At 34.7% G+C, this 23,604-nt stretch overlaps 2 protein-coding genes across 10 annotated transcripts in view; both read left to right on the forward strand.

The window, feature by feature from the left end:
- Window positions 1-14,323, forward strand: part of LOC127946350 (5'-AMP-activated protein kinase subunit gamma-2) — a 57,802-nt gene extending 43,479 nt beyond the window's left edge. For 5 of the 9 annotated variants that reach the window (XM_052542866.1, XM_052542868.1, XM_052542873.1 and 2 more), the window contains 11 exons: window positions 2,993-3,074; window positions 6,102-6,160; window positions 8,612-8,657; window positions 8,737-8,791; window positions 9,084-9,210; window positions 9,726-9,891; window positions 9,982-10,019; window positions 10,110-10,256; window positions 10,917-11,010; window positions 12,826-12,902; window positions 12,999-14,323. In XM_052542866.1, coding sequence (XP_052398826.1) covers window positions 2,993-3,074; window positions 6,102-6,160; window positions 8,612-8,657; window positions 8,737-8,791; window positions 9,084-9,210; window positions 9,726-9,891; window positions 9,982-10,019; window positions 10,110-10,256; window positions 10,917-11,010; window positions 12,826-12,893 — 882 coding nt within the window. In that variant the 3' untranslated portion in view covers window positions 12,894-12,902; window positions 12,999-14,323. Of the gene's footprint in view, window positions 1-2,992; window positions 3,075-6,101; window positions 6,161-8,611; window positions 8,658-8,736; window positions 8,792-9,083; window positions 9,211-9,725; window positions 9,892-9,981; window positions 10,020-10,109; window positions 10,257-10,916; window positions 11,088-11,204; window positions 11,241-12,825; window positions 12,903-12,998 lie in introns of all 9 variants that reach the window. The other 4 variants (XM_052542867.1, XM_052542869.1, XR_008151069.1 and 1 more) reach the window with 3 other exon arrangements.
- Window positions 14,324-15,809: 1,486 nt separating this feature from the next.
- LOC127946354 (cytochrome c oxidase subunit 4 isoform 1, mitochondrial) lies at window positions 15,810-23,441 on the forward strand. Its single transcript, XM_052542880.1, has 5 exons — window positions 15,810-15,967; window positions 18,146-18,239; window positions 18,363-18,524; window positions 19,756-19,887; window positions 23,172-23,441. Exons 2-5 carry the CDS (start codon window positions 18,146-18,148, stop codon window positions 23,303-23,305), a joined length of 522 nt encoding a protein of 173 aa, XP_052398840.1. The 5' UTR covers window positions 15,810-15,967; the 3' UTR covers window positions 23,306-23,441.
- Window positions 23,442-23,604: the final 163 nt, after the last annotated feature.

The raw sequence follows: 23,604 nt of genomic DNA on the forward strand, positions 1-23,604 counted from the left end.
AAAAATGTAATGTTTAATTTAATTTGGTGTCACTTCTTTGTAATTATTTGTGAAATTGACTAGCAATTTCTGAGTGATAATTGTCTCTTCACTAGTGTATTAAACTTTATGTCCCATTATATTATCTAAATAAATACAAATATTAAATTATACAAGTAATTTTTACACATAACAATATTATAATGTACAATATGAAAAATGGATATTTGTTTTGAAATTCACTATATTATCTAAATGAAATAAAATATTTAATTTAGAGTTATGCTTAAAGATACTGTAATTAAAGAATTTCCGAATTAAAATATGTCCCCTTTTGGTTTAGGCGGTTGAAACACTGATAGAGTGGTCACAAATTTTCATTCATGTTTATTTCACGTGAAAACTAGTAGTAAAGAGGAAGGGATGATCGTTTGAATCAAGGCGTTTAAGTGTTATCTTTCACGCCACATCAAAGTCTGCTTTTATTGTTTGAATTTCCTGAAAAAAGTACATCATTTGAAAGATGAGACTTTGATTCTTATCAATAGTAACAATATATACAACTGGAAGTTTCCAAAGAAGTTCCACTCTTGCAGTGGTTAAAACAATTCTGTATTATTTGTTTGACACACATACGCACCGAACGATATATAAATATATTCTACAAGTGATTTTAAACATAGCAATATTAAAATGTACAGCATGAAAATCAGTTTGAAATCAGCCAAAGATTATTTTCAGCAATTGTATTAGGTTACTTGATGTTTTTAAAGATGAATTGTGATGACAGCAAAGAAATAAATGTAAAAATAGGAGAAACGAGCATCTGCAATTAAATATTTCAAATAAATGCACTTGACAAATCTTAAATAGTTTTTTTTTTATATAAATATAAAAATCTCTATTATCAGCAGATGCGATTATATCATGCATCCTTACTTGAGCTATTTTATTTAGTAAATTTCTATCTGTATTTAATCTGTTTACGCTGTCATCTTCAGCTGATCACATGACCTCTCATTCAAAATGCTGCAGCTTTTAGAAAAGGAGTCCATTTCTTATCTCTAACTTTGTTTCATTCGTCCCGTTTGTCTCTCACTGTCTCTTTCTATCTTCATCAGTCTTGTTTCTTTTCCCAACGGTTTGTTATACCACTTATTGATGTTTCTGTCGGCTGTTCTCCCAGCGCTCATCTATAATACACATATCATGTACTGTGTGATCAGCACATATGTTTCCAGTCTAATCCGGTATTGCACATGCTCCCATAAACCCCTCCATCAGCATCAGTACGATCTGCTTCTAAAGTTCAGTGGAGGTGCAGGGACCCACGGTCGATGCGTGTAAATATTTGATCAATCCTTGATGAGTGGGCTTCTTGCTGTCGGCAGCATCGGGATTGTTTTGGCCAGAAGATCCAAGCCTATGTTCCTGATCACTGACTCACAGCAGTCATATACTAGCCGTCGTCCCCACCGCCCAGTTCACAACAGCTTCCATACATCAGAAAGACCAGCCTTGGGGAACGTCTCATTATGTTCCTTGCTATGTCTCGATTAATGTTTAATCATCTCAGATTGGGCTGGAACATCACCCAAGAAAAGAGGCTCACATGATTTATTTAAGAGCGCCCGTGAGACGCCATGATTACTGCTTTGTTTGGCTCCATGGCAGTATTGAAAGTGTTTGAAAGGATCGGCCCACCCAAATCCACCTTATATAGCTGGTACTAATGATTTCAACATTTTATGAATTACCCAGGATTATATATGGTTTGCATTAATTGGATTTGGATTTATACCTTTTGTAAACAATGGCATGCCAGCAAAAGTGCAGAACAGAATTTTGTGAAAGGCTTGGAATGAAATCCTTACTGTGCAGGTCCATACAGGCCTGGTCGCCCAGCTCAGGTTATGTGCATGTGCTGAACAAGTTATCATGCGAGGAGATATTCTTGCTTAAAGATAAGGAAAGAATTCCTTTATTCCTGCTGTGTGGCTCCTAGAATATATTTCAGTTTTTCTAAAATTGCTTAATTATTTATCAGAATAGAATGTCTTACAAAATTATTTTATATTACTTAACAAAATAGTAAATAATGATTAAAAAGCATTTTCGGTTTTTGGCCAAGTGCATCCAGATTTTTCAGTTTCGGCTCAGAATTTTCATTTTGGTGCATCCCTAATTATTTGGAGTGTAATTAATTACACTTTACATAATAGCATTTAATTGTTAAAGAAAAAAAAACCAAAAGCTTTACAATGACAAATAATCTAAAACCAAAAAGAAAATAAATGTATAATAATAGTTACTGCTAGTACCTCTGTTATAGTAATTATATTATTGCTATTATTAATATTCTAAGTACAAATAAGTAGTAATAGTATTAAATACATTGCAGATCTTCTTATATGCTTTATTGACATTTTATATATAATTGATAATTATTAGCATAAGTATTAATAGTGCTAATATTATTGCTATTAGTATTACTAATAGTAATACTGTTAAATGATATGCATTATAATATAATAATGATAAGTAGATTAATACTAATACTATAATTATTGCTATTTCTAGTATTTATATATAGTTTAATAATAATACAAATAATAATTAAGGATTTTACTATTTAAACATGAACTGAAAGAAGAAATTAAAAAAAAGATTAAATTGATTCAAGATCATTTTTATTAGTCGATTGAAAATGTAAAACAATCTCTATTGCTTTATACATAAGCAATATCTGTTTATTTCACATATGGAATTTCTTATGCATTTCTTTGTTAAAGGCATTGTGCTTGTGGCTGAATGCTTAGACATGTATGAACATGGGCTTTGTGTGAAAACCAACTTTTATCAGTGGAGGGTCTTCAAAGGTGTAATTTCTTGCCATATTTTGTGCATAAACAGAAAACAGTGCCCTCTACCTGTCACTGCTGGTGCTAAAAAAAAATTGGTGTTAAATGTGATGACATAATTATTTTAGTACCCCCCTTTTTTTTTTTTTTAGGTAAAAAAGGCCTTTTTTGCCTTGGTGGCCAATGGGGTCCGAGCTGCCCCTCTGTGGGAGACCAAGAAACAGAGTTTTGTGGGTGAGTATGTTTTGATAATGAATACAAAAAGTCGGCACTGGTTGATATGAGTGACAAAGACCCCTTTTGAAAGAACAAGCACCTGATTTTAGTTGTAATAGGTATTGAAATTCTTTGTCCCCTTTGGTTACTGTCGTCTGATTGGTTTCCAAGAGTGTTTTCATTATCTGTGTTTTCTTAAACCAAGGCATGGAAGTGCTTTGATAATTGATTTTAATTTATAATTTATTTTTTATTTTGGGGTCTGAAAGGTTTTTAATTCTTCTTTTTGAAATTCTTTTTATGCCCACCAATGCTTCATTTATTTGATCAAAAGACAGTAAATACAGCAATGAATATGAAAAATTACAATTTAAAATATATTTTTCTATTTTCATAAGTTTTAAAATGTAATTTATTCCTGTGATGCAAAGCTGAATTTTTAGCATCATTACTCCAGTCTTCAGTGTCATGTGATTCTTCTGAAATCATTTTAATGTTGATTTGGTGCTCAAAAAAACATTTCTTATTATTATCAATGTTGAAAAAGTTCAGTTAAATTTTTTTTGTGCCTACTGATACGTTTTTCTCCTGATTTTTTGATTAATAATTAAATGAGCAGCATTGATTTGAAATTGAATTTATCTAACAATGTAAAAGTCTTTTTTTTCTTTTTATTAGAGCCTCCTTGCTAAATAAAAGTAATAATTTCTTTAACAAAAATTATACTGACCCCAAACTTTAAATGTTTTGGTTATGAAGAAAGTAAATAGAATGAATTCATCCTGTTGTCATTTAAAGTAGATATTGACCCAGACATTATATATAAAATTAAATAATACATTTAATTTGGTTCAAAAAAAATTATGAACTGAAAATCCACCTGCAATAGCTTAGTTATTTCAGTGCATTCAGCCTCTGAGGAAGTGATCACATGCTAGAAAGAAATGAAATACATTTTAGTGCAGGTAAAGGTATGCTCAAGGAGAAATTAAGGAATATGTTTCATTTTAGCAGAATCTCCTTGACATTTATCTCTCAACCCTCCCTGGAGTTTCATACAGATTTATACAGCAGCCTGTTGATGTATCATATTTATTAAAGTCATTTCTTTTGATCAAGCACCTTCATACTTTTATATGTCTGTTTTATTTATCATATGTCATGTATGTTTTGCATTAACTATTGCCTGTCAAGTATCTTACTTTCGATAGATGACAGTATCTGTCCTCTCGAGAGATAATACAATCAGACAAACTACAGGATACAGCTCACTTAAACACCGTACTACAGTCTTTAACAAGCCCCTGTAAAGACTGTCACATATCGGATGAATAGAATGCATTTATAAATGTAATCTCCGCTTCATAAACCCTCATATTTCCTGCTTAATGTGGCCAGCTGCAGCTGTTTCGGTAGATTTGCTTGTGTACTGGTCTAGCATAAGCCTCTCAGCATTGATAAAGGACCGTTTGAGTCACTTACCTTACTGTAGACTCAGGCTAAAATACAGAGTGATAGTTCACTAAAAATGAAATTCTCTCATCGTTTACTCACCCTCATGTTATTAGGAGTTATTGGTGTTAAAAGGAGCTGTGTGTTTGTCAGAGGGAAAGAGAGCAGGTGGTGATATTAATTAGCGGGTTTTGAAACCTCTCACCTTTGAGAGCTCCATGAGGAGTCTTTGTCATTTCAACTTAATCACCACGATGGCTCCAACACCTGCTCATAAAAAGCTCTTCAGCTGAAAATTTAATAATTTGCACTCTGATAAGGGGAATATGATGCTTCCTTTATGACACTTTATAAACTAGTGATGTAAACTTGCTATAATTTTAATCCATAATTGTTTTAGAAAAATATATATTTGTTATTAATAACTGAAAAAATATTTTCATCCTATAAATTAACTTTTTTTTTTTACTTGTTACAATTTTAAATAAAGCTAAATATGCAGTACCTAGAATTTTTAGGGTTTTGAAAAATATAGAAAAATTATGAACTGTATAAAACATGCTGGAATCATAAAAAAAAAATTGTGCAGAACATGAAGCAAAAACACTTTATTTATAGTCTATAAATTAAGCTAAATATGTTATTTATTTTTATATAATAATAATAATAAAAATATTTAAAATAAAAATAATATAAAGTAAATATAACTATTCATACAAATAAAAAATAAATGTTTATATTATTAATAAAATTATATTAACTGATATGAATGGACTCATTTTGTTCACCAATTAAACAACATTTCATAATTTAACAACTAAATTAACATAAATAAAAAAATTTCAATAAAATGATAATAACTGATTTGATATGAATGATTTGATATTTGATTTTTTTTTTTTTTTTTTTTTGATTGTTCACCAATCAAACAACATTGCATAATTTAGTAAGTTTACAAAAATTCTGCACATGGTTTTCTGGGAACACTAACGCCTATACTGATGACTGACACAAATCAGTTAATCAGTTATTTCAACTTTTTATTTAACCAAACAGTCCAAACACACTAGTTGACTAAAATGAATCAGAATATAAAGTATGTTTTTTAGGCTGAGGCCACCCAGACCAAGTCTCTGGCACTGCTTACATCCTGAAACACCACAGTCCCTCATTTCTCCGTTTACTGATTAAGACAGGCCACAATAAGGATATAAATAGGCCTACACCTTTCATCACCTTTTAATCAAGAGAGTGATTACACCGCGGCAGTGTGAGCGTCTCAGAAACTCCAGCACTGATTTAGACACAGTGTCCGCTAGTTTGCTGCCAGGGTTTATGTAATGTTGTAAATACGGCCTTCTCAGATAACACTCATCACTCCTATGTGACTCTCCTCTCGGACACAGCAGTGATGCTGACCTACTGTCTCCTTCAGTATCATGTTCATCTGTGTGGATTAAGTCATCCAATAAAAAAGCTCCCTTCTGAGGGGAAACTGTTATCGGAGACCCCATGTTTCCCAGAGTCTTTTTTTCATGGTTTTCATGCCTTTCCACACCGAAGTCTTAATTAATCTTCCTTGTTTCTCTGCAGGCATGCTAACCATCACAGACTTCATCAACATACTTCACAGATACTACAAATCACCCATGGTATGTAATGCATTCTGTCTTTAGTTTTTTCTAGTTTTTAGAAGAAATACTGATCTCTTAGGATAGAATCATACTCTCAATTTTAGACTCATACTTCAGTGATATAAAGTGTACATGTATACAGTAAAAGTGCTGCATTTAACTTTGCCGGCTGGCAGACGGGATGCTTATAGTCACAAATAACCTACAGCGCTCTGCTCAGATCACATTGATCTCAGGAATCAGAATCAAATGTTCCAGAAACACCTCAGCATCTGTTGTCTTTTGTGCTAATAATTGCTCCTGAAAAATAATTTCAAGGTGTTAAATTGATGTGGATTGTAAATAAATTGCTTATTTTCGTCACGTCTGTTATGAAGCTATTCTCCTGTCATTTCATATTTTCTTTAATTTACGATATGGAGTTGATACTTACTATATAATTCGCAGCCTCAGATTCGCTGTACAACTCCTCATCAATATTCATAAGCTCATATCTTTGTTTTAGCTTTTTTGTTCTTAAATATAGATTCATGTGAATTCATGCGAGAGCAAAGAAACCACTAATCACTTTGAATAAAAGCAACATCCTCTCATCCTTTCACACATCATCACATCTTTTCTGCAGACACTGGAAGTACTTGAAAATTGTACAGCGAATCTTCCTGCGTTTAGAGGAAAGGCAGCTGTGGCTTAATTATTTATATTCATATGTGAAGGCAAAATACTGACTATAATCTCCACCAGACTGACACAGGATTATTTGATGAAAAGAAAGTTCAAAAGAACATCATTTATTTGAAATAGTATTTTTAAAAACAGGTAATGCAGAGCTTGTCATGGTTTTTATTTGTGACCCTGGACCACAAAACCAGTCTTAAGTGTAAAGTGTTTTTGAAAACAAGATTTGAATTTGATCTTAATAAATATGCTTTCCATTGATGTATGGTTTATTAGGATCAGACAATTTCGGCCGAGATACAACTATTTAAAAATCTGGAATCTGAGGGTGCAAAAAAATCGAAATACTTGGAAAATCGCCTTAGAATTTGTCCGAATGAATTCTTAGCAATTCATATTACTAATCAAAAATTAAGTTTTTGATATATTTACCGTAGGAAATTTACAAAATATCTTCTTTAGATGATCTTTACTTAATATCCTAATGATTTTTGGCATAAAAGAAAATCTGATCATTTTGACCCATACAATGTTTTTTTGGCTTTTGCTAAAAATGTACCCCAGCGACTGCTCCAGGGTCACATTTGAAAAGATTAGGCAGTCCTAACAGAAATAATTTACATCAAGATGTCTTCAATTTAAAAATGTATGACATTCAGTGTTAGTGGACTTCATATCTGTAAAATCTTTATATAGACTTTATAATAAAGATTATGTCCCCTTTAGGCACTGTCACATGCTCACTAACAGTGTCTTCCCATCATTCCTCTCCAGAGCCACCAGGAAACAGTGAGCATCAGCATTAACCCATTTTCTTGTCCCATTGGTTTTATTACGCACTGAAAGGTGCACACGTGTGTCCACAGTAATCATTAGCTAACATGTGGAAGCAGGCGGCTGTGCATCCTCTGATCGGCCGTCCTTCTTTGATTAGTCATGTGGGTTTAGACGTTAACCTGCATCAGCAGTGTGGTGTGGCTCTTTAATTGGTGCCGCTGTGGGAAGCTAACTGTTTAGGTGATCTGTTTTACTTTCACTCAGTCAGCGTTACGGCTCTTCAAGGTCGGGACTACACTCCTTTAACTCTTTTTTTTTTTTTTACCAGTTCCAGGAATCAGTACCTGAAGTTTTTCTTAGTTCGTGAAAGCAAACCTGTACCTCGTCTGTCTGAAAATCTCACTAGTTAACAAATGCCTGTCAGATTGTGTTGCAGGAAAAGTTTTTTTTTTTTTTTTTTTTGTAGTAGTTGATGCAATGGTTTTGGTCAAATGAGGGATTTTAATGTTTTCTTTGCTCACTATGGCTCAAGAGTGTATAATATCATTAATTCTAAAATACTCTCATTTAAATCATCATTATTATCATTATTGTTAAACAGTTAAACGTTTTATTGTAAACTTAATTGTAAATAATGCTAATAACAATATTATTATTATTAACTCTTCTATAAATAAACATGAATTATTAAGTTACATATTGCTTTTTTACATTATTAAGATTTTTATAGATATTTTTGAAAGAATAATGTATAAAAATATTTATAAAAAATAAAATAATATAGTTTATAATAACTATGTAATTGTAATGTTTAAATAATGATTATTGTGATGATGATGATGATGATGATGAAAATAATAGTTGTTATTATTATAGAAATATAAACCTATAACAATAATAATTATTAGAATATAGATTAATATTTATATTTATAAGTATATTTGATAAGTTACATATTGGAATTTTTCTTTATATACATTTATTATTTTAAAATGCATTTTTGTCTTGTTTCAGGTACAAATCTATGAGCTTGAGGAGCATAAAATTGAGACGTGGAGAGGTAAGAAATCCTCACACATGGTTCTTTCCAGAGTTTCCTGTTTTGTTTCTAGATATAATTTTTCTTTTTTTGACAACAGAGCTGTATCTACAAGAAACATTCAAGCCTTTGGTGAACATATCTCCAGATGCAAGGTACTATGCCTTACTATGAGAAGACACATGATCTTATATGTTGAAGAGGATATTAGTGTAGTGAACCGCTAGAGTTTCTTTAGTAAAAAACAGTCTTTTCCTCTCATGTATTGCCCTTTCCTGTGTGCGTGGTCTTGTTTGCTTATAGTTCAGTATATTCAATAATTCAGTTCACGTTCTCCTGAAGGACAAAACTCTGAATCTCATCAGGGTCCTCTGAAGATGCCCTTCTGTTCCTCAGGTCACCGCAGTGAAATTGACTTTCTCTGTCTCTATATTTTGTGTGCTTCAGCATATTTGATGCTGTGTATTCACTGATCAAAAACAAGATCCACCGGTTACCCGTCATCGACCCTGTCAGTGGAAATGCACTTTACATTTTGACGCACAAAAGGATCCTGAAATTCCTTCAGCTGTTTGTAAGTTCATCAATATATTCTATATGTATCATTTCTGCATTTAGTAAGATTTCAGTTGGATGTTTTTTTTTTTTGGTGGGGTATGAGGTTTAACTGCTGTTGTAATAATGCGCCCAGTCATTTCCTGTAGTTTGACAAAGAATGAGGAAGGAATTGAATGAGTAGGATGAAAAAGTGCAGAGGAAGGGAGGGGTAAAGCAGATGAAGAAGAAGAGAACAGTCTCTAGGTTAATGTCATCTATCTGATCACAATTCCATGGCTGCTTAAATACTTCAGCAGTGTACACCGCTTCCATCTCTCAGGACAATGTCACAAAGTTTTAAAGCCTCAACAGGACAGCTTACATAGAAATGCACTGAAATGGGAAATAAAATGTACTTTATATAGTGTTTTTTTTGTTTGACAAACAGGCAGGTAGCCAATATAATTCCTATAATTCCTAAAAGGATCATGTTCTTATGTTGCTTGAATTCTAGAATATTAAAAAGCCGACAGAGTAGTTTGTGTGTCTCAGGTGTGTGAGATGCCAAAGCCCGCCTTTATGAAGCAGACGCTGGAGGAGCTGAGCATCGGGACCTACAGCAACATCGCCTTCATCCACCCCAACACCCCAATCATCACTGCACTCAGCATCTTTGTGGAGAGGAGAGTGTCAGCGCTGCCTGTGGTGGACGAGTCCGGTATGATTCAAGAGGGAAAAGTGGATTCCCATACTGTAACACTCATGAAATGACGTTTAAAACTTATTTTTTGTATTTTTTGCCTTTCAGGAAAAGTTGTAGATATTTATTCCAAATTTGATGTCATTGTAAGTATGTTATGTATTTATTTTATTGTTGAGTGTGGAAAATGTTTGTCCCGTTCTCCAGACTTTCATGATCCTTTTGTGTGTTTGTAGAATCTTGCTGCTGAAAAGACGTACAACAACCTTGACATTAATGTGACACAGGCGCTGATGCACAGGTCACAGTACTTTGAAGGGGTCATGAAGTGCAACAGACTTGAGACACTGGAAACGATAGTAGATCGGATAGTCAAGGCTGAGGTGAGCTTTCCTGCGGCCTTCATTTCTGTTTTCATATATCTGCAACCTTGTTATTAAGACCAAAAAATGGATATGTTCTTGGTTTTATACGTTGTCTTTAGCTGTTGTAGTTCTCTATTCAGAAGATATGCTTGACCAGTTCTTTGTTGTATGTATTCTTCAAATTATTATTTTTTTTGATCTTGGTCATTTATTCTAGAACAGCTGTTCGCAATAGCTATTACCGTATTTTTCGGACTATAAGTCACACCTGAGTATAAGTCGCATCAGTCCAAAAATACGTCATGACGAGGGAAAAAAACATATATAAGTTGCACTGGACTATAAGTCGCATTTATTTAGAACAAAGAGAAAACATTACCGTCTACAGCCACGAGAGGGCGCTCTATGTTTTCAGTGTAGGCTACAGGATCAATGAGTAGCAGCTGTAGACGGTAATGTTTTCTATTGGTTAATTTCTCTTGGTTCATGTCAAATTCATTTTGATAAATAAGTCGCACCTGACTATAAGATATGCTTGAGTTGCTGAGATCTTTGCTTTTGGTTCTCAATATTTTAGAGCATATTTTGGAGCTACTCTAGGAGATATTCTAGAGCTGTTCACTGTCCTATGTACTCCAGGGCTACTCTAGATGCTGATGTCTCCCTGTTCTCTGTTAGGTGCACAGGCTGGTGGTGGTGGATGAGAACGGCAGCATCGTGGGCATCGTTTCTCTGTCGGACATCCTCCAGGCACTTGTTCTCAACCCCGCAGGTATCAATGCTCAGCATTCCTAAACTACACTTCCAGCAGGACCCTCCTCCTCCCAACCTCTCTCGCCCGAGCCACAGGTACTACCGCCACTGCTACGTCTGCTGGGGTCAAGAAGACGATGCATGACCGCTGCCTGGCTCATGATGTGCGCGAGGATGGCATGTGCCAACTTATACTTTCTGTTTCCATCACAGAACCAGACGGGATTGGCTTTGATTCCAGAGGGCAGTGTATGTGTGTGTGTATGTGTGCACGCCCACATTTCAGCGCATATGATTTTGATTAATGAGACACTTGCAGTACATCAGAGCCCCTCCCACTGCAGGGCGTCCCATCTGCAGTAACTCAACCACTCACTGTGTGTCCTCTCAACACATGCATACACATAATGTCATAGGTCTTCCCAGTAAGATCATTAAACATTTCGGCTCATACATTTACATATATCTTGCAGGATATGGAAGATGTGAATTATTTTAACATTTTTTAATACTGTCCTGAATAAGCTGTTTAGCATAACAAATGTTTACATATAGTGCACAGACAAAATAATAATTGAGTTCAAAAGTTTAAACACCCTTGAATTTAATAATAATTTAATGTCATTACCTGGATGATCAACAACTGTTTCGTGATAGTTGTTCATGAGTCTGTTCTTGTTCTGAGCAGTTAAACTGCCTGCTTTTCTTCAGAAAAATACATTTTCTGCACATTCTTTTGTTTTCAGCATCTTCTGCATATTTGAAGCCTTTCCAACAGCGACTGTATGATTTTAGCATCCATCTTATCAAACTTATACAACAGACAACTATTACAAAGAGTGAAGACATTCACTGATGCTTAAGGAAACACAATGCATTAAGAGCAGGGATTGTCATTTAATTTTTTTTTTCTTATTTTAAATTTATTTTTTCATTTAATACTGTCCTTCAGAAACTACTTTACATATTTATAATTTTGTTACAATTTTTAACATTTAGCATATTTTGCAAAGGGCTATGTAAACTTATGAGCATAACTGCATAACCAATTAAATATGATGTACATCTATATACAACAGATATCTAAATCAGATGATGGGACATGATACACTTCTCTCTGTTTTGGCAAAAAACTTTAACTTTTGAAAACTTAAAAATCTCTTTCCTTTAGAGAGGTCACTTTGTGCTTTGGAGCCTGTCTTGTGGGCAGGGAATTTATAACACTGCATATTAATTGCATCTGTGAAGAGTGTTATGAATCCTAAGTAGCAGATGTGATGCTGCTTATATTGCAAATAGTATGCACAGATGAAATGACATTCTGCCCTGTGGTACAGTTCTGCTCTGGAGATGGACCTTCCTGCAAATTCAAGTTTCAACTCATATAAAACACTCTGAACCGGGGAAATCAAGATGATTTTGATAAAGTGCTGTAATCATGAGTAGTCCCATTTAGCCACTCCCTTTTTAGACAAGTAAAAGCTTTAAACAGGATTTCTTCTTGTTTAAAAAAGTCTTAATTTGATCTTCCACAAATTAAGACCTTAAAAATGTCCTAAATTGGTGCAGAATGTCTTAAATTCCTGAAATCATGGCATTAATTGATGCATGCACTAAATTTATGATTTATCTTCATAAAAACTCACAAGGACATACTACCAGTGCATTTTATGTCGTAGAATAAAATGTTAAAATATGGTCTTGCGTTAACTGACCTTATTTAAAGCATCAACTTAAACTTCAGGACGATGGAAACAGAAGTGCTAAAATGCTCAGTTCTGGGTTTTAGCATAAAAAATATGTCATATATACCTATTATACTTCTTATTACTAGCAGGTGTATGGAAGGCTGTCTGGAACAAAATTGGGCAGGAATCCAGATCTCCAAGCAGCCCTTGTTGAAAAAAAAATGTTCGTAAACTGCCTGCTAGTGCTTGTAAACAGTATTGCAACTAAAAACTGACCTCTCTTTTACAGTACATAATATCTACTCTCTTATCTTTGCAGGTATGACCAGGAAGGAGAGCAAAGCGGAGACGGAGTGATGCGTGCCGAGATTGCTGGGTCATGTGACGTTGCTGTCAGAGACTGAAGTAGAAGCGGTGACCACAAGTTTGCGCCACATGTCAGAATGAAAGCGTGGGACCAACGAACTTGACCTAGATGTGTGCTGTTAGAGGGCAAAAGCAGGGGTGTATGGGTACACGGACTGCTTGATTCGGCTGTTATCTGATTTATAGATGGACGTAGTGGATCATCTCTTATTCAGAAGGATACTGTGAACTCTGCCTATTTTATCACACTTAAGCTTCTGCACGCACACTATGGTAACTATATTTTTACCTAGACCTAAAACAACGCCATCTGGTGTCTGAGTAGTGGTCTGCACACAGACTACGGATTGTACCATAATCGCCTCTGTTGGAGGGGGGGGTGGCATTCAGTAATAATCTCAGTATCCAGTGCATGTTATGACGATGTGTTCCTCGTTTATATACGATTTTCATCTTGTGGAGTATGAGTCCGCTTCAGATATTTGTACTTTTCACTACTCCTGAATTTAGGAACTCGTTTAGTCTTTCTCCGCCACAGTCCCTTTGTAAATGGAGACAGAAATGGTTTCCTCTGTATCTGTCGATGGTGCCTTCTGTCCAGCAGTTATCGCCCACTACTGGTTGCCAACGGAACAAGATTAATTGAATGTTTAAATAAATCGAAGTGAATGTTACAGTTGTAAAAAACAACAACAAAAAAAAAAAGCCCCCTTTTGCTTTTTTTGGTGTGTGTCACTACTTGTATTTATTGCAGAGCTCTACATTTCTTCACTTTGGGTGTTCATGATTTTTCTTGATGTTTTTGAAAGGATGCTGTATATGATAATGAAAACGTTTATTTATTTATATTTAGCACTTTTGTAATTTTGAGAGTGATGTCTAAGTGTGAGAATGGAAAAGCCCCTATGCAGTAAAACCACGTGCTGATCAATGACTTGATGTTCGATGCAATTCAACCTTAAAATCCCACTTTTCTTTTTCCTGTCCATGAGGTTACTGACCTCTTGCTTGTATCGACTGTACTGTACACACACGCAGAGCTGTCTGAGGAATCTACAAGTGCCAGAGAAAGGTCTATTTTTCTGTGTTTTAAATGTTGTTTGTAATACTTCACATTTTAAGTTCTCCTCATGTTTTACAGCTATGTTAGTGTTGTCATTATAAAAAGAGAAATGTCCAGAGATAAATGCATATCACTGGCATGAGATGCTGATGGATAATCATGATTTATAGTCATTTTTATTTTGTCTTACAGGTAAATAAACATGAATAAACTAAGTCTCTAAAACTTTTTTTTTTTTTTCGTATTGAGATCGTTGGCAAATTAGCTGTGTTTAGTGTATGCTTTTGAAATAATAACAAAAACATGGAAATGATTTGGCCTATGAAAAGTTAAACAATATTCAGCAACATTCTGGGTTTCCCAGGTATAATCTTTAAAATAAAATCCTTTTTCAGGAATATGACCGTTTTTGCCACTGTTGGTATAGAGGAAGTTACAACAAAACTTCCAAAGTACTATTTGTTTATAAATACAAATAATTAAGATATGGATAAGGTATTAACTGGAATAATTACACGTTAATGGTTTTGACAGTGCAGCAGTGGTGGGAGAGTAAATCCAAAGACAAGGCAATTTCCCTGCCGAAAAAAAAAAAAAAAATTCAGCTTGTTTTAGCTGGTGGTCAAGCCTGCATGGTCATATAGCTAGTCAGCTGCTGGTTTGAGAGGAGTTTTGGCCACTTCTTCAGCTGGTCAGGCTGGGAGACCAGCTACTTCCAGCGAAGACCATCAAACCAGCTTACTCTGGTTTTAGCTGTTCATTTATTTATTTGTTTTTTTCAGCAGGGCTGATAGGCCTAAATCTATCCAGGATTCAACAACTGTTGTCAGTTGGAGGCGTGACAGGTCACGTGACATACCATTTGCCCCTGAGGGAATTCTTACATGATGCCTTCGAAACAACTTGCTGTTTTAAGTTTGCCAGCTACACATATTTATTATTGTTCTTGGAAACACATTATTGCTCCAGGATGTAATTTCAGTCAATAAGTTTTGGGCTTTTTCAGTTACTTCTCTGACATATGAAATATAGCCTAAGCTATCAGTTTATCGAACCTTTAGACAAATATAAATAAAATAAAAAATTACAAAGTGTATGTTTTTTTTTTTTTTTTTTTTTTTATTATCATTGTAGGCTTTCATATCCTAGTATGAGAATATGGAGTTCATATCTACTCGAGGAAGAACAAGTTTTAGATACAAATTGAGAAAAAAATAGGCAATTTACTGCTGCTGTTAGCTATTTCTAAGGTTAAAAGGTGGATAAAATGCATATACCGATTCCTTGTGATGTAAATCAATGAGATATTTATAACAGAATAACAGACATCAAATGCTCTTAGGCTATACCACGAACTTAAGGTGGACACTTACATTTAGCCTATACTAAAAGGTCTTTAAGTTGTAAAAACAACAACAACAACTGTCAGTCAGAGGGCAGAAAAGCAATAAATTGTGGTTTAATAGGTTTCAATCACCATGCGTTCCTTCCCTGATTGAAAGGCATCAAATATCTTAAACAGAATGCAAAAGATTATGTGGAGATTAGCAAAACTTGCCGGACAAAACACATTCCAATAGATGTGAGCAGGAATACCATTCAGATATTGTCGATGAAATACAAATCTCTCTCAGGATTAATCTCTGTAGGTTAATTTTAAAAGACCCCTCTTGCGTTCGGTGCCGCGCTCTGTGCGCCTCTGGAGAGCAGGTTCCTGCCTCGCGCTCATTGGCTCGTTTCGGCTGATGGCAATAGACACCTGACTCACAAACCACCCGCTTCTAACTGATCCATGAAACCATAAAGACAGAGCACGTAGGCAAGTTCTTGTCGACAAGCTCAGACCTTCACATCTTAAGGTAAATTCATATGTGGAATTGAATAGTAAATAGTAGCCTAATTTATTAAATATAAATACTCATTGATGCGTATTTGCAAACGCTTTATTCCAGATGTGCGTGTGAAATAAAAAGAGTGAAAAAGATAAAGAGTTACGAGTTAAGAAAGTTCCTCTGGAGTGAAGCCAAAACATGCAAATTATTTCCTCAACTACGCATTTATAGCCTTTAAACGTTTATGCATTTTTTTAATAGTCAGTAAAATGTTACAATTGTTCGCTTTTGCATAGCCTACTGTAAATCCGTCTAAAATAACAGCGAAGCCTATTTACAAACAATATTTTGAACTTGAAATAACTTTTTGTGCATAGACTAGGCTATATTTTATCAAATTTAATACTTTAGATTATTATATGCTGCTAATATCTCAAAGTAGCTTAAGTTTGCATGAGAATTGTCGATTGCAAATATTGAAAGAATGCGCGCGTGATGACTTTATATTTAGAATAGTATTGTTTCACTTTGCTAGGTATTGACGTCACGCCCCCCTCGAAGTAATTTTAGCGGCTGCAGAATATTCTACGTGACAGAAGGCACATAGTCAATTTCTCCAACTCTAGTTGCATATCTGCTCGTTTATATTGAAAACAAGCATATTTGACAGGTGCAGGGTTATGAAAAGTGATCTTTTGAATTTATTCCCACAATCTTAAGCATGTTGCTGTCCATTTCATCTCTGTGTCGAACACCAGTGTCATTGGACATTTCACGTTTTCCATTTTCATGTATTAATTTTCCTGTAGCGCTCTCGCAGAAACTCATTCAAGGTCATTGGCTGTGTGTCCTGTGACCAGGATTACTTTCACTGCATATCTGGGCATCACAAGCGCAAGCTGTCCAGTCAGTCACTCATGCTCTCTATATAGGCAGCTCTTGGTACTGTTCATCATGGTAACCATAGTAACTCCAGTGCAACTGTGGAATTCCCTGAATAGGACTATCCCTCATGGAAAATCTGGGGAAATTAAGTTTGAACAAAATCTAAAAATATTAAACAATGAAATGCCCATAGCCATCTCTATTATTCAAAAGTTTTCTGTCAGTAATATATTTTTTGAAAGAAATCAATTTATTTAGCATGAATGCATTAAATCGATCAGTAAAGACTTTTGCATTCATTTCTATTTCCATACAAAGCCCTCTTTCTATACATAACAAAATCCAAAAAGGTATATGATGGTATATAAAAAAAAAATCACTGTTTTCAACACTGATCATAAGAAATGTCTCTTGAACAGCGAACCAGCATATTAGAATTTATTCCTGAATCATGTGACGCTGAAATCTGTAAAATAAATTCAGCTTTGCCATGACAGGGACGAATTGCATTTTAAGATTATTGAAATAGAAAACTGTTCATTTAAATTGTACTAATAATTTACAATATTACTGTTTTTACTGAATTTCTCATAAAAAAAATGCAGAATTGGTGAGCATCAAGAAAACATCCAAAATATAAAAAATCTTTTGAATGATAAAATTGAAGGTAGACATTGCTCGGTTTTAGGGCAATCTCTTTAAAAGTGCAGTCCCTATCATGTAAATGAATTTACAAATAAGAAATTTAGAAGAATAATAACCATACAGTTTTGGTTCCCATTAACTTCCACTGATGAAATGACATGGACAAAAAATACGAAAGGAACCATATCCGTTTGATTACCAACAATATTCTTTCTATCTTACTCAGCAGAAGAAAGAAATGCATACAGGTTTGGAGAGGGATAACGAACATTTAATTTTGGGTGAACTATCCCTTTAAAGCTTCTTTCAGCTGAGCATAAAATAAGGATTTTGAAGAGAGTGGGTAACCAAACAGTTGATGGTAGCCGTCAACAGTTTGGTTGTAAACATTCTTCAAAATATCTTCTTTGTACTCAGCAGAAGACAGAAACTTAAGTTTGGATCAACCGTGCTGTACCATGCATTGGAAAAGCGCCAAATAACACGAATACATTTTTACAATAAGGGCTTTGCTGAAAACTATGGTCAAAACTTGTAACTTGACCAAAGTGCAGAAAGTCACCTTTCTATAAGTTTTGAGACCCAGCTATTGTCATGCTGATCCCTGTTTGACTTTCCTGAAAGCTTAATGAGTTGTCCATAAGGCCGGCCAATACATGTTGGCACTGTTTTTAGATGCTGGCCACTCGTGCACTGGTGCGGGGACTGCAGTCTGGATTCTGGAGGAGGGTGTCCACTTCATCTGCCGCCTGGGCTGCACACACTCACGGTGACCGCACACTCTCAAGGGCAATAGAGACCATACAGCTGTCACTCACATCTACCTATCTATCTATTTGGACAGATACTTTCAAACTCTTGACTGTTGTTGTTCTTGTGCATTTGTCCTCAGATGTTGATGTGATTGATTGCTCCATTCCTCAGTACAACAACCGTCTGGACACGCCACTGCCAGATGTTCCATTTGTCAGAAATCTCAGTGCCGAGCAGAAGAAACTCAAAGAGAAAGAGAAGGGATCATGGACCCAGCTCACCAAGGAGGAGAAACTGGCTTGTAAATCTGCATGACTTAGACCAACTTTTAGCTTTTTAATCTACTGCTTAATAAGGAAATAAATCAGACATACATCTACTATTGTTACAAGAACCGGTTAGACTTTGACCCTGGGTGTGGAGGAAACAGTTACAGTTAGTAGAAGTAGGTACTGTAACGAAAATATGATAAACAATACCATTCAGAAATCTGGGGTTAATACAAATTATAAGACGAGATAAGAAATTAATACTTTTATTCCACAGGGACACATTAAAAGACTTTTTTTTATTATGAAATAATTCATCAAATAATTACAGTTTCCATAAATGTATTAAGCAGCACAGCTGTTTTTAACATTGATAGTAATAATAAATGTTCACTGTTGAGAATGATTTCTGAATGATCAAGTACTGAAGACTGGAGTCATGGCTGCTGGAAATTCAGCTTTGTCACCACAGGAATACATTTTAATTTAAAACACATTAAAACATTGTAAATTGTAAAAAAAAAAAAAAAAAAAAAAAAAAAGATTTGTGCAGCCTTGGTGAGCTAAAGATATATCTTTCAAAAACATATTATTATTTTTCTTTTTAATCTTACTAATTCTAAATATATAATTATTGCTATATAGGTTCATATCCTTTATTTAGTGTTGCTCTTATAGTTGGACAGTTATGAAGAACAGCTTTTTGATTGAACACTTAGCAGAAACTGATCAATTTTCTTGAGTAGCTATTAGAGTTATTTGCTTTTACAACTGTGAGGATTCAGCAGGATTTTTCCAGTTCTAGTAGAGGCTTAATGTCACAAATCAGCCCTTAGTTATCAATACAGCCTGGTATAAATATAAAGATTATTTTGTATACCTTTGATCATTTTCTATATTGAATTATATTTTTATAATTTATTTTTATTTCTTTAAATATTTCAGTTTTATATTACTTTGTGATGTATAATAGATTCTTTTACCAGGGTAAGATCCCTCAAGGCTGAATTATTAATATAGTAAATGGGGCATGGTTCTTGGGAATTACACTGATTATGGCAGATATGTTAATGACTTCACACTCATTTGGCCTCAGGTATTAAAAGTTATTTCCCACCAGATGGCAGCGTTGTACAAGTTTTTGAGTTGAATGTTGGCAACCCTACTTGCTTTTAAGTGATCATGCAAGCAGGGCAAGCTATTAAATCCAAGTTACTGTTCAGATCATCTGTGGTGTTTTGTTTTTCATACTTTATTTTGCAGTATACAGACTCACACATGAGCTGTCGTATGCAGAGATGAGGCAAGGCTCCAAAGAGTGGATGACTGTCCTTGGGGGCATCTTCATCTTCCTTGGCTTCACCGGGCTGCTGGTGTGGTGGCAGCGTATCTATGGTGGGTTTATATATGTATGATACATCCTCTTAAAGATGCATAACGGTTTTTGATTACCAGATTATCATGGCAGGAAAGCTCTGTTGCTTTGATGTGAGATTCAGCTGGATTTAATTGTGTTGATTTATTCATTCATACAATCTGAAATCAGAAACAGTTATCAAATCGAAAAGCATCATGATAGATTGGGTTCTGCTAAATTACCTTTAAAAATTACCCCGACCTTCATATCATTCTTTCTTCTGTGGAACACAAAAGAAAATAGTTTGAAGAATGTTGATGAACATGTTTAGGTTCCATTGACTTCCATAGTATGTTTTGTCCAAGTCAATGATACCTGAAACTGTTTGGTTGCCAGTATTCTTTCAAATAATTTCTTTTTTTTATTTTATTTTTTCGTCCCATAGACTTCCATAGCATTTTTTGTCCATATAAGTTTTTTGCCCGTACTATGGAAGTCAATTAGATTCAAAACTGTTTGGTTGCCATACTCTTCCAAATATTTTCTTTTGTGTCAAATTGACTTCCATAGTATTTTTTGTCCATATAAGTGAATGGGACCTAAAACTGTTTGGTTGCCAGAATTCTTGAAAATATTATCTTATGTGTTCCATGGAATACAGAAAGTCATACAGGATTGGAACATCATGAAGGGGAGTAAATGATGACAGAATTTACTAAAATTTCACTAAAAATGCCCAAAACCTTGCTTAAAGGTCATTTCACTTGGATTTAGTTCTTTTTTTATCCTTTTCCTCTAATGTGACCACCAGTTCTTAGAGCACAGATTTCACACGTCAGATTTCGCTCTGATTTCACATGTCAGATGGAAGAATCAGCAAAACCTTTGTACCTGCAGCACACACTCCTGCTGAAATAATTGGACTGGGTTGTATTTTCCAGTCAATGGTTTGACGGAGCGAAAAAGAGGGGAAAGATTTACGTGTTTGAGCCACGGCTTCAGTTCAGGAATCCCTTAAGACCCAGCTGAACTTCTTCAAGAACGATAAGAAGATTTCCAAGGCTGTGTGTGCCTAAGACGGATGGAAAGCAGTTGACATGTTTAAAACAGAATGAGTGTGCATTGTGTGTGTGTGTGTGAGCGGAAGCAGACGAGTCTCCTCCATCTCTGTCTCAGAAGCCCCAGTTCTTTGAGGAAGGAAGTCAATGCTACATCACCTCAGGAGAGATGCAGTAGAGGAAAATACCGCAAGGAGGGAAGAAAAAAGAAAAACTGTGAGAACAAAAGTTTGGTGAGGATCCTTGAGGGGGGAGAAAGAGAGGTGTAGCCACGTCAAAGCCAGAAAGGTATAGAAGTCCAAAAGTCAGTTGTCGGTTGAGCACTGGGTATTTCCTGCAATGTCTGGCTCATGTTGTGACTTGAAAGACTCTACTCTGGGCTGCTGTTCCTCAAACTCATTAGGGCTGGGTATTAGGACTCGTCTGAGGTTGACTTTAGCAATTGTCAGGATTTAAAAGAGGAGATGAAAGGGGAAAGCCACCTGGGATACAGTCCAACCGCAGGTTCTTATTCAGGGGTTTGCAGGAATCTGTGCCCCACAAGTCCTCAAAAACTGAACAGAATGTCCTGTACATACCTCAGGGCAGGTGCACTGACTCCACCTGGCAAAAACAAAATTCATAATCTTATTGATGTGTTTCTGTGACAGAAACTGTACCATCTGCCTCGAGGGGTCTCAGAAGGGGAGAAGCCCTTTGACATAGTATAAACCAAACAGTAGATAACAGTCCACACCGAGAATCTGGGATTCAAAATTTAATCCTGGAAATAAACTAATGTACAACAAAAAAAATATTATGAGGTTAAATCAATGTGGACAGCTGTCATTATAGCAACAATTAAAGAAATTCAATGTTTATTTATAAAACATTTTTAAATAAGTGTTTTCTGTCTGAATATATTTTAAAATGTAATTTATTCCTGTAATGCAAAGCAGAATTTTCAGCATCCATTACTCCAGTCTTCAGTGTCACATTATTCTACCTATCATTATCATTCTAATATGCTGATTTGCTGCTCAAATTATTATCAATGTTGAAAACTGTTCTGCTGATTAATAATTTTATGGAAACCAGTGATGCACTACTGTTAAAAAGTTTGGGGTAAATGAGATTTAAAGGTTGAAATTAATACTTTCATTCGTCAAGGACATATTAAATTGATCAAAAGTTAAAGACATTTATAAAATGACCAAAGATTTTTTATTTAAAATAAATGCTATTCTTTTGAACTTTATATTCATCAAAGAATCCTGGAAAAATTTTTTTATCATGGTTTCCACAAAAAATGTGTACAAAATTGATTATAAAAACAATAATGTTTAATAATCGGTCATCTGTTGTGCAACAAATAAGTATATTACATTAATTTCTAAAGAAAAGTGTAACATTGAAAACTGGAGTAATGGCCTGTGAAAAATTTGATCAATAAGAAAAATATTATTTAAAATATTATTTTTTCATTTAAACTTTTTCAATTCAAATTTATATTATGCTGATAATATACAACATTACATAAATAAATAAATAAATAACAGAAGCATTTTTATAATAATAGTAATAGAAGCAAGTGGATTTTTGAACTGCAACTGCAACCTTTTTTTGACATGGTACATTTGCATGTTTATTGGCTCTATTTCTACATGAACCAGGTCTGTGATATTAGCAGACAGGTTTGTGCATGTTCTGCAGACGCAATGTATTTCTCTAGTTTGTTTACTTTTTTTTTTTTGTCCCATTTTTGCCTGGAGGATATAACTCCACAGAAGAGTCTGAGCTGTCGGTTTCTGCCCTCTGTTAGTTGGTCGCTATGTGCTGTTGGGCTTTTCTTTTTTTTTTTTTTTGCTGACAAGTCTACATTTCCAGTAAGGGGAGAAATAGAAGTGGATTTTGCACGATTAACTGTTTTTCACACTCGACATTCCCATGTTTTCCTTTTACACTTTTTACAATTATTTATCAGTGTTTTATCTTAAGCTTTTAGAACTCTTAATAAATTATGCGCTATTCTGTGAAACAAACAAACGAATGAGTGTAAGGGGATTTCTAAATAAATAAAAAATACAATTCAAATTTGAGCTGTTAATAGATCTTAAAGTTATAGCTTTAAGTATTTAACTTAAAATTAAAATTCATACTTGAGATTGTGAATAATTGATGACAGATTTATACAATTTTGGGGGAACAATTTTTACACAAGAATATTATACTTTCATTCTCACTCTTTCTTGATGTCACCTATGTTGATTTTCTCTTTCTCACAGTGTACGGTGATGTTCCGCACACTCTGTCTGAGGAGTCGATGGCACAGCAGACGCAGAGGATGATAGATATGAGAGTGAACCCTGTCCACGGATTCTCTAATAAGTGGGACTACGAAAAGAAACAGTGGAAATAAATGCGTTCCACCTTAATTTTTAAAAAAGTATCAGGATTGCATTAATGAGATGTTCCAAACTCAATAATGCTGTGCAGACAGCCGACAGCCTTAAAATAAATGTGAATCTAAATAAATACACTGAATTAAACTCTGAGCTGCTTCAGTATTTTTGGCTTGGTACTGTTTATACTGAGAACAAAGCATTTGTGTTGGTACATTTAACCTGATTCCTGACTACCGTGGAAGTGAATATGTGTTAATGTGATTGGCTGGGGCAGACAGTGCAAGAGAGTCTTTTATTGGCTGAGGTGTGTGAG

This window comes from Carassius gibelio, chromosome A24 (genome assembly GCF_023724105.1).
Source record: "Carassius gibelio isolate Cgi1373 ecotype wild population from Czech Republic chromosome A24, carGib1.2-hapl.c, whole genome shotgun sequence".
In the NCBI taxonomy this organism is placed as follows: Eukaryota; Metazoa; Chordata; class Actinopteri; order Cypriniformes; family Cyprinidae; genus Carassius; species Carassius gibelio.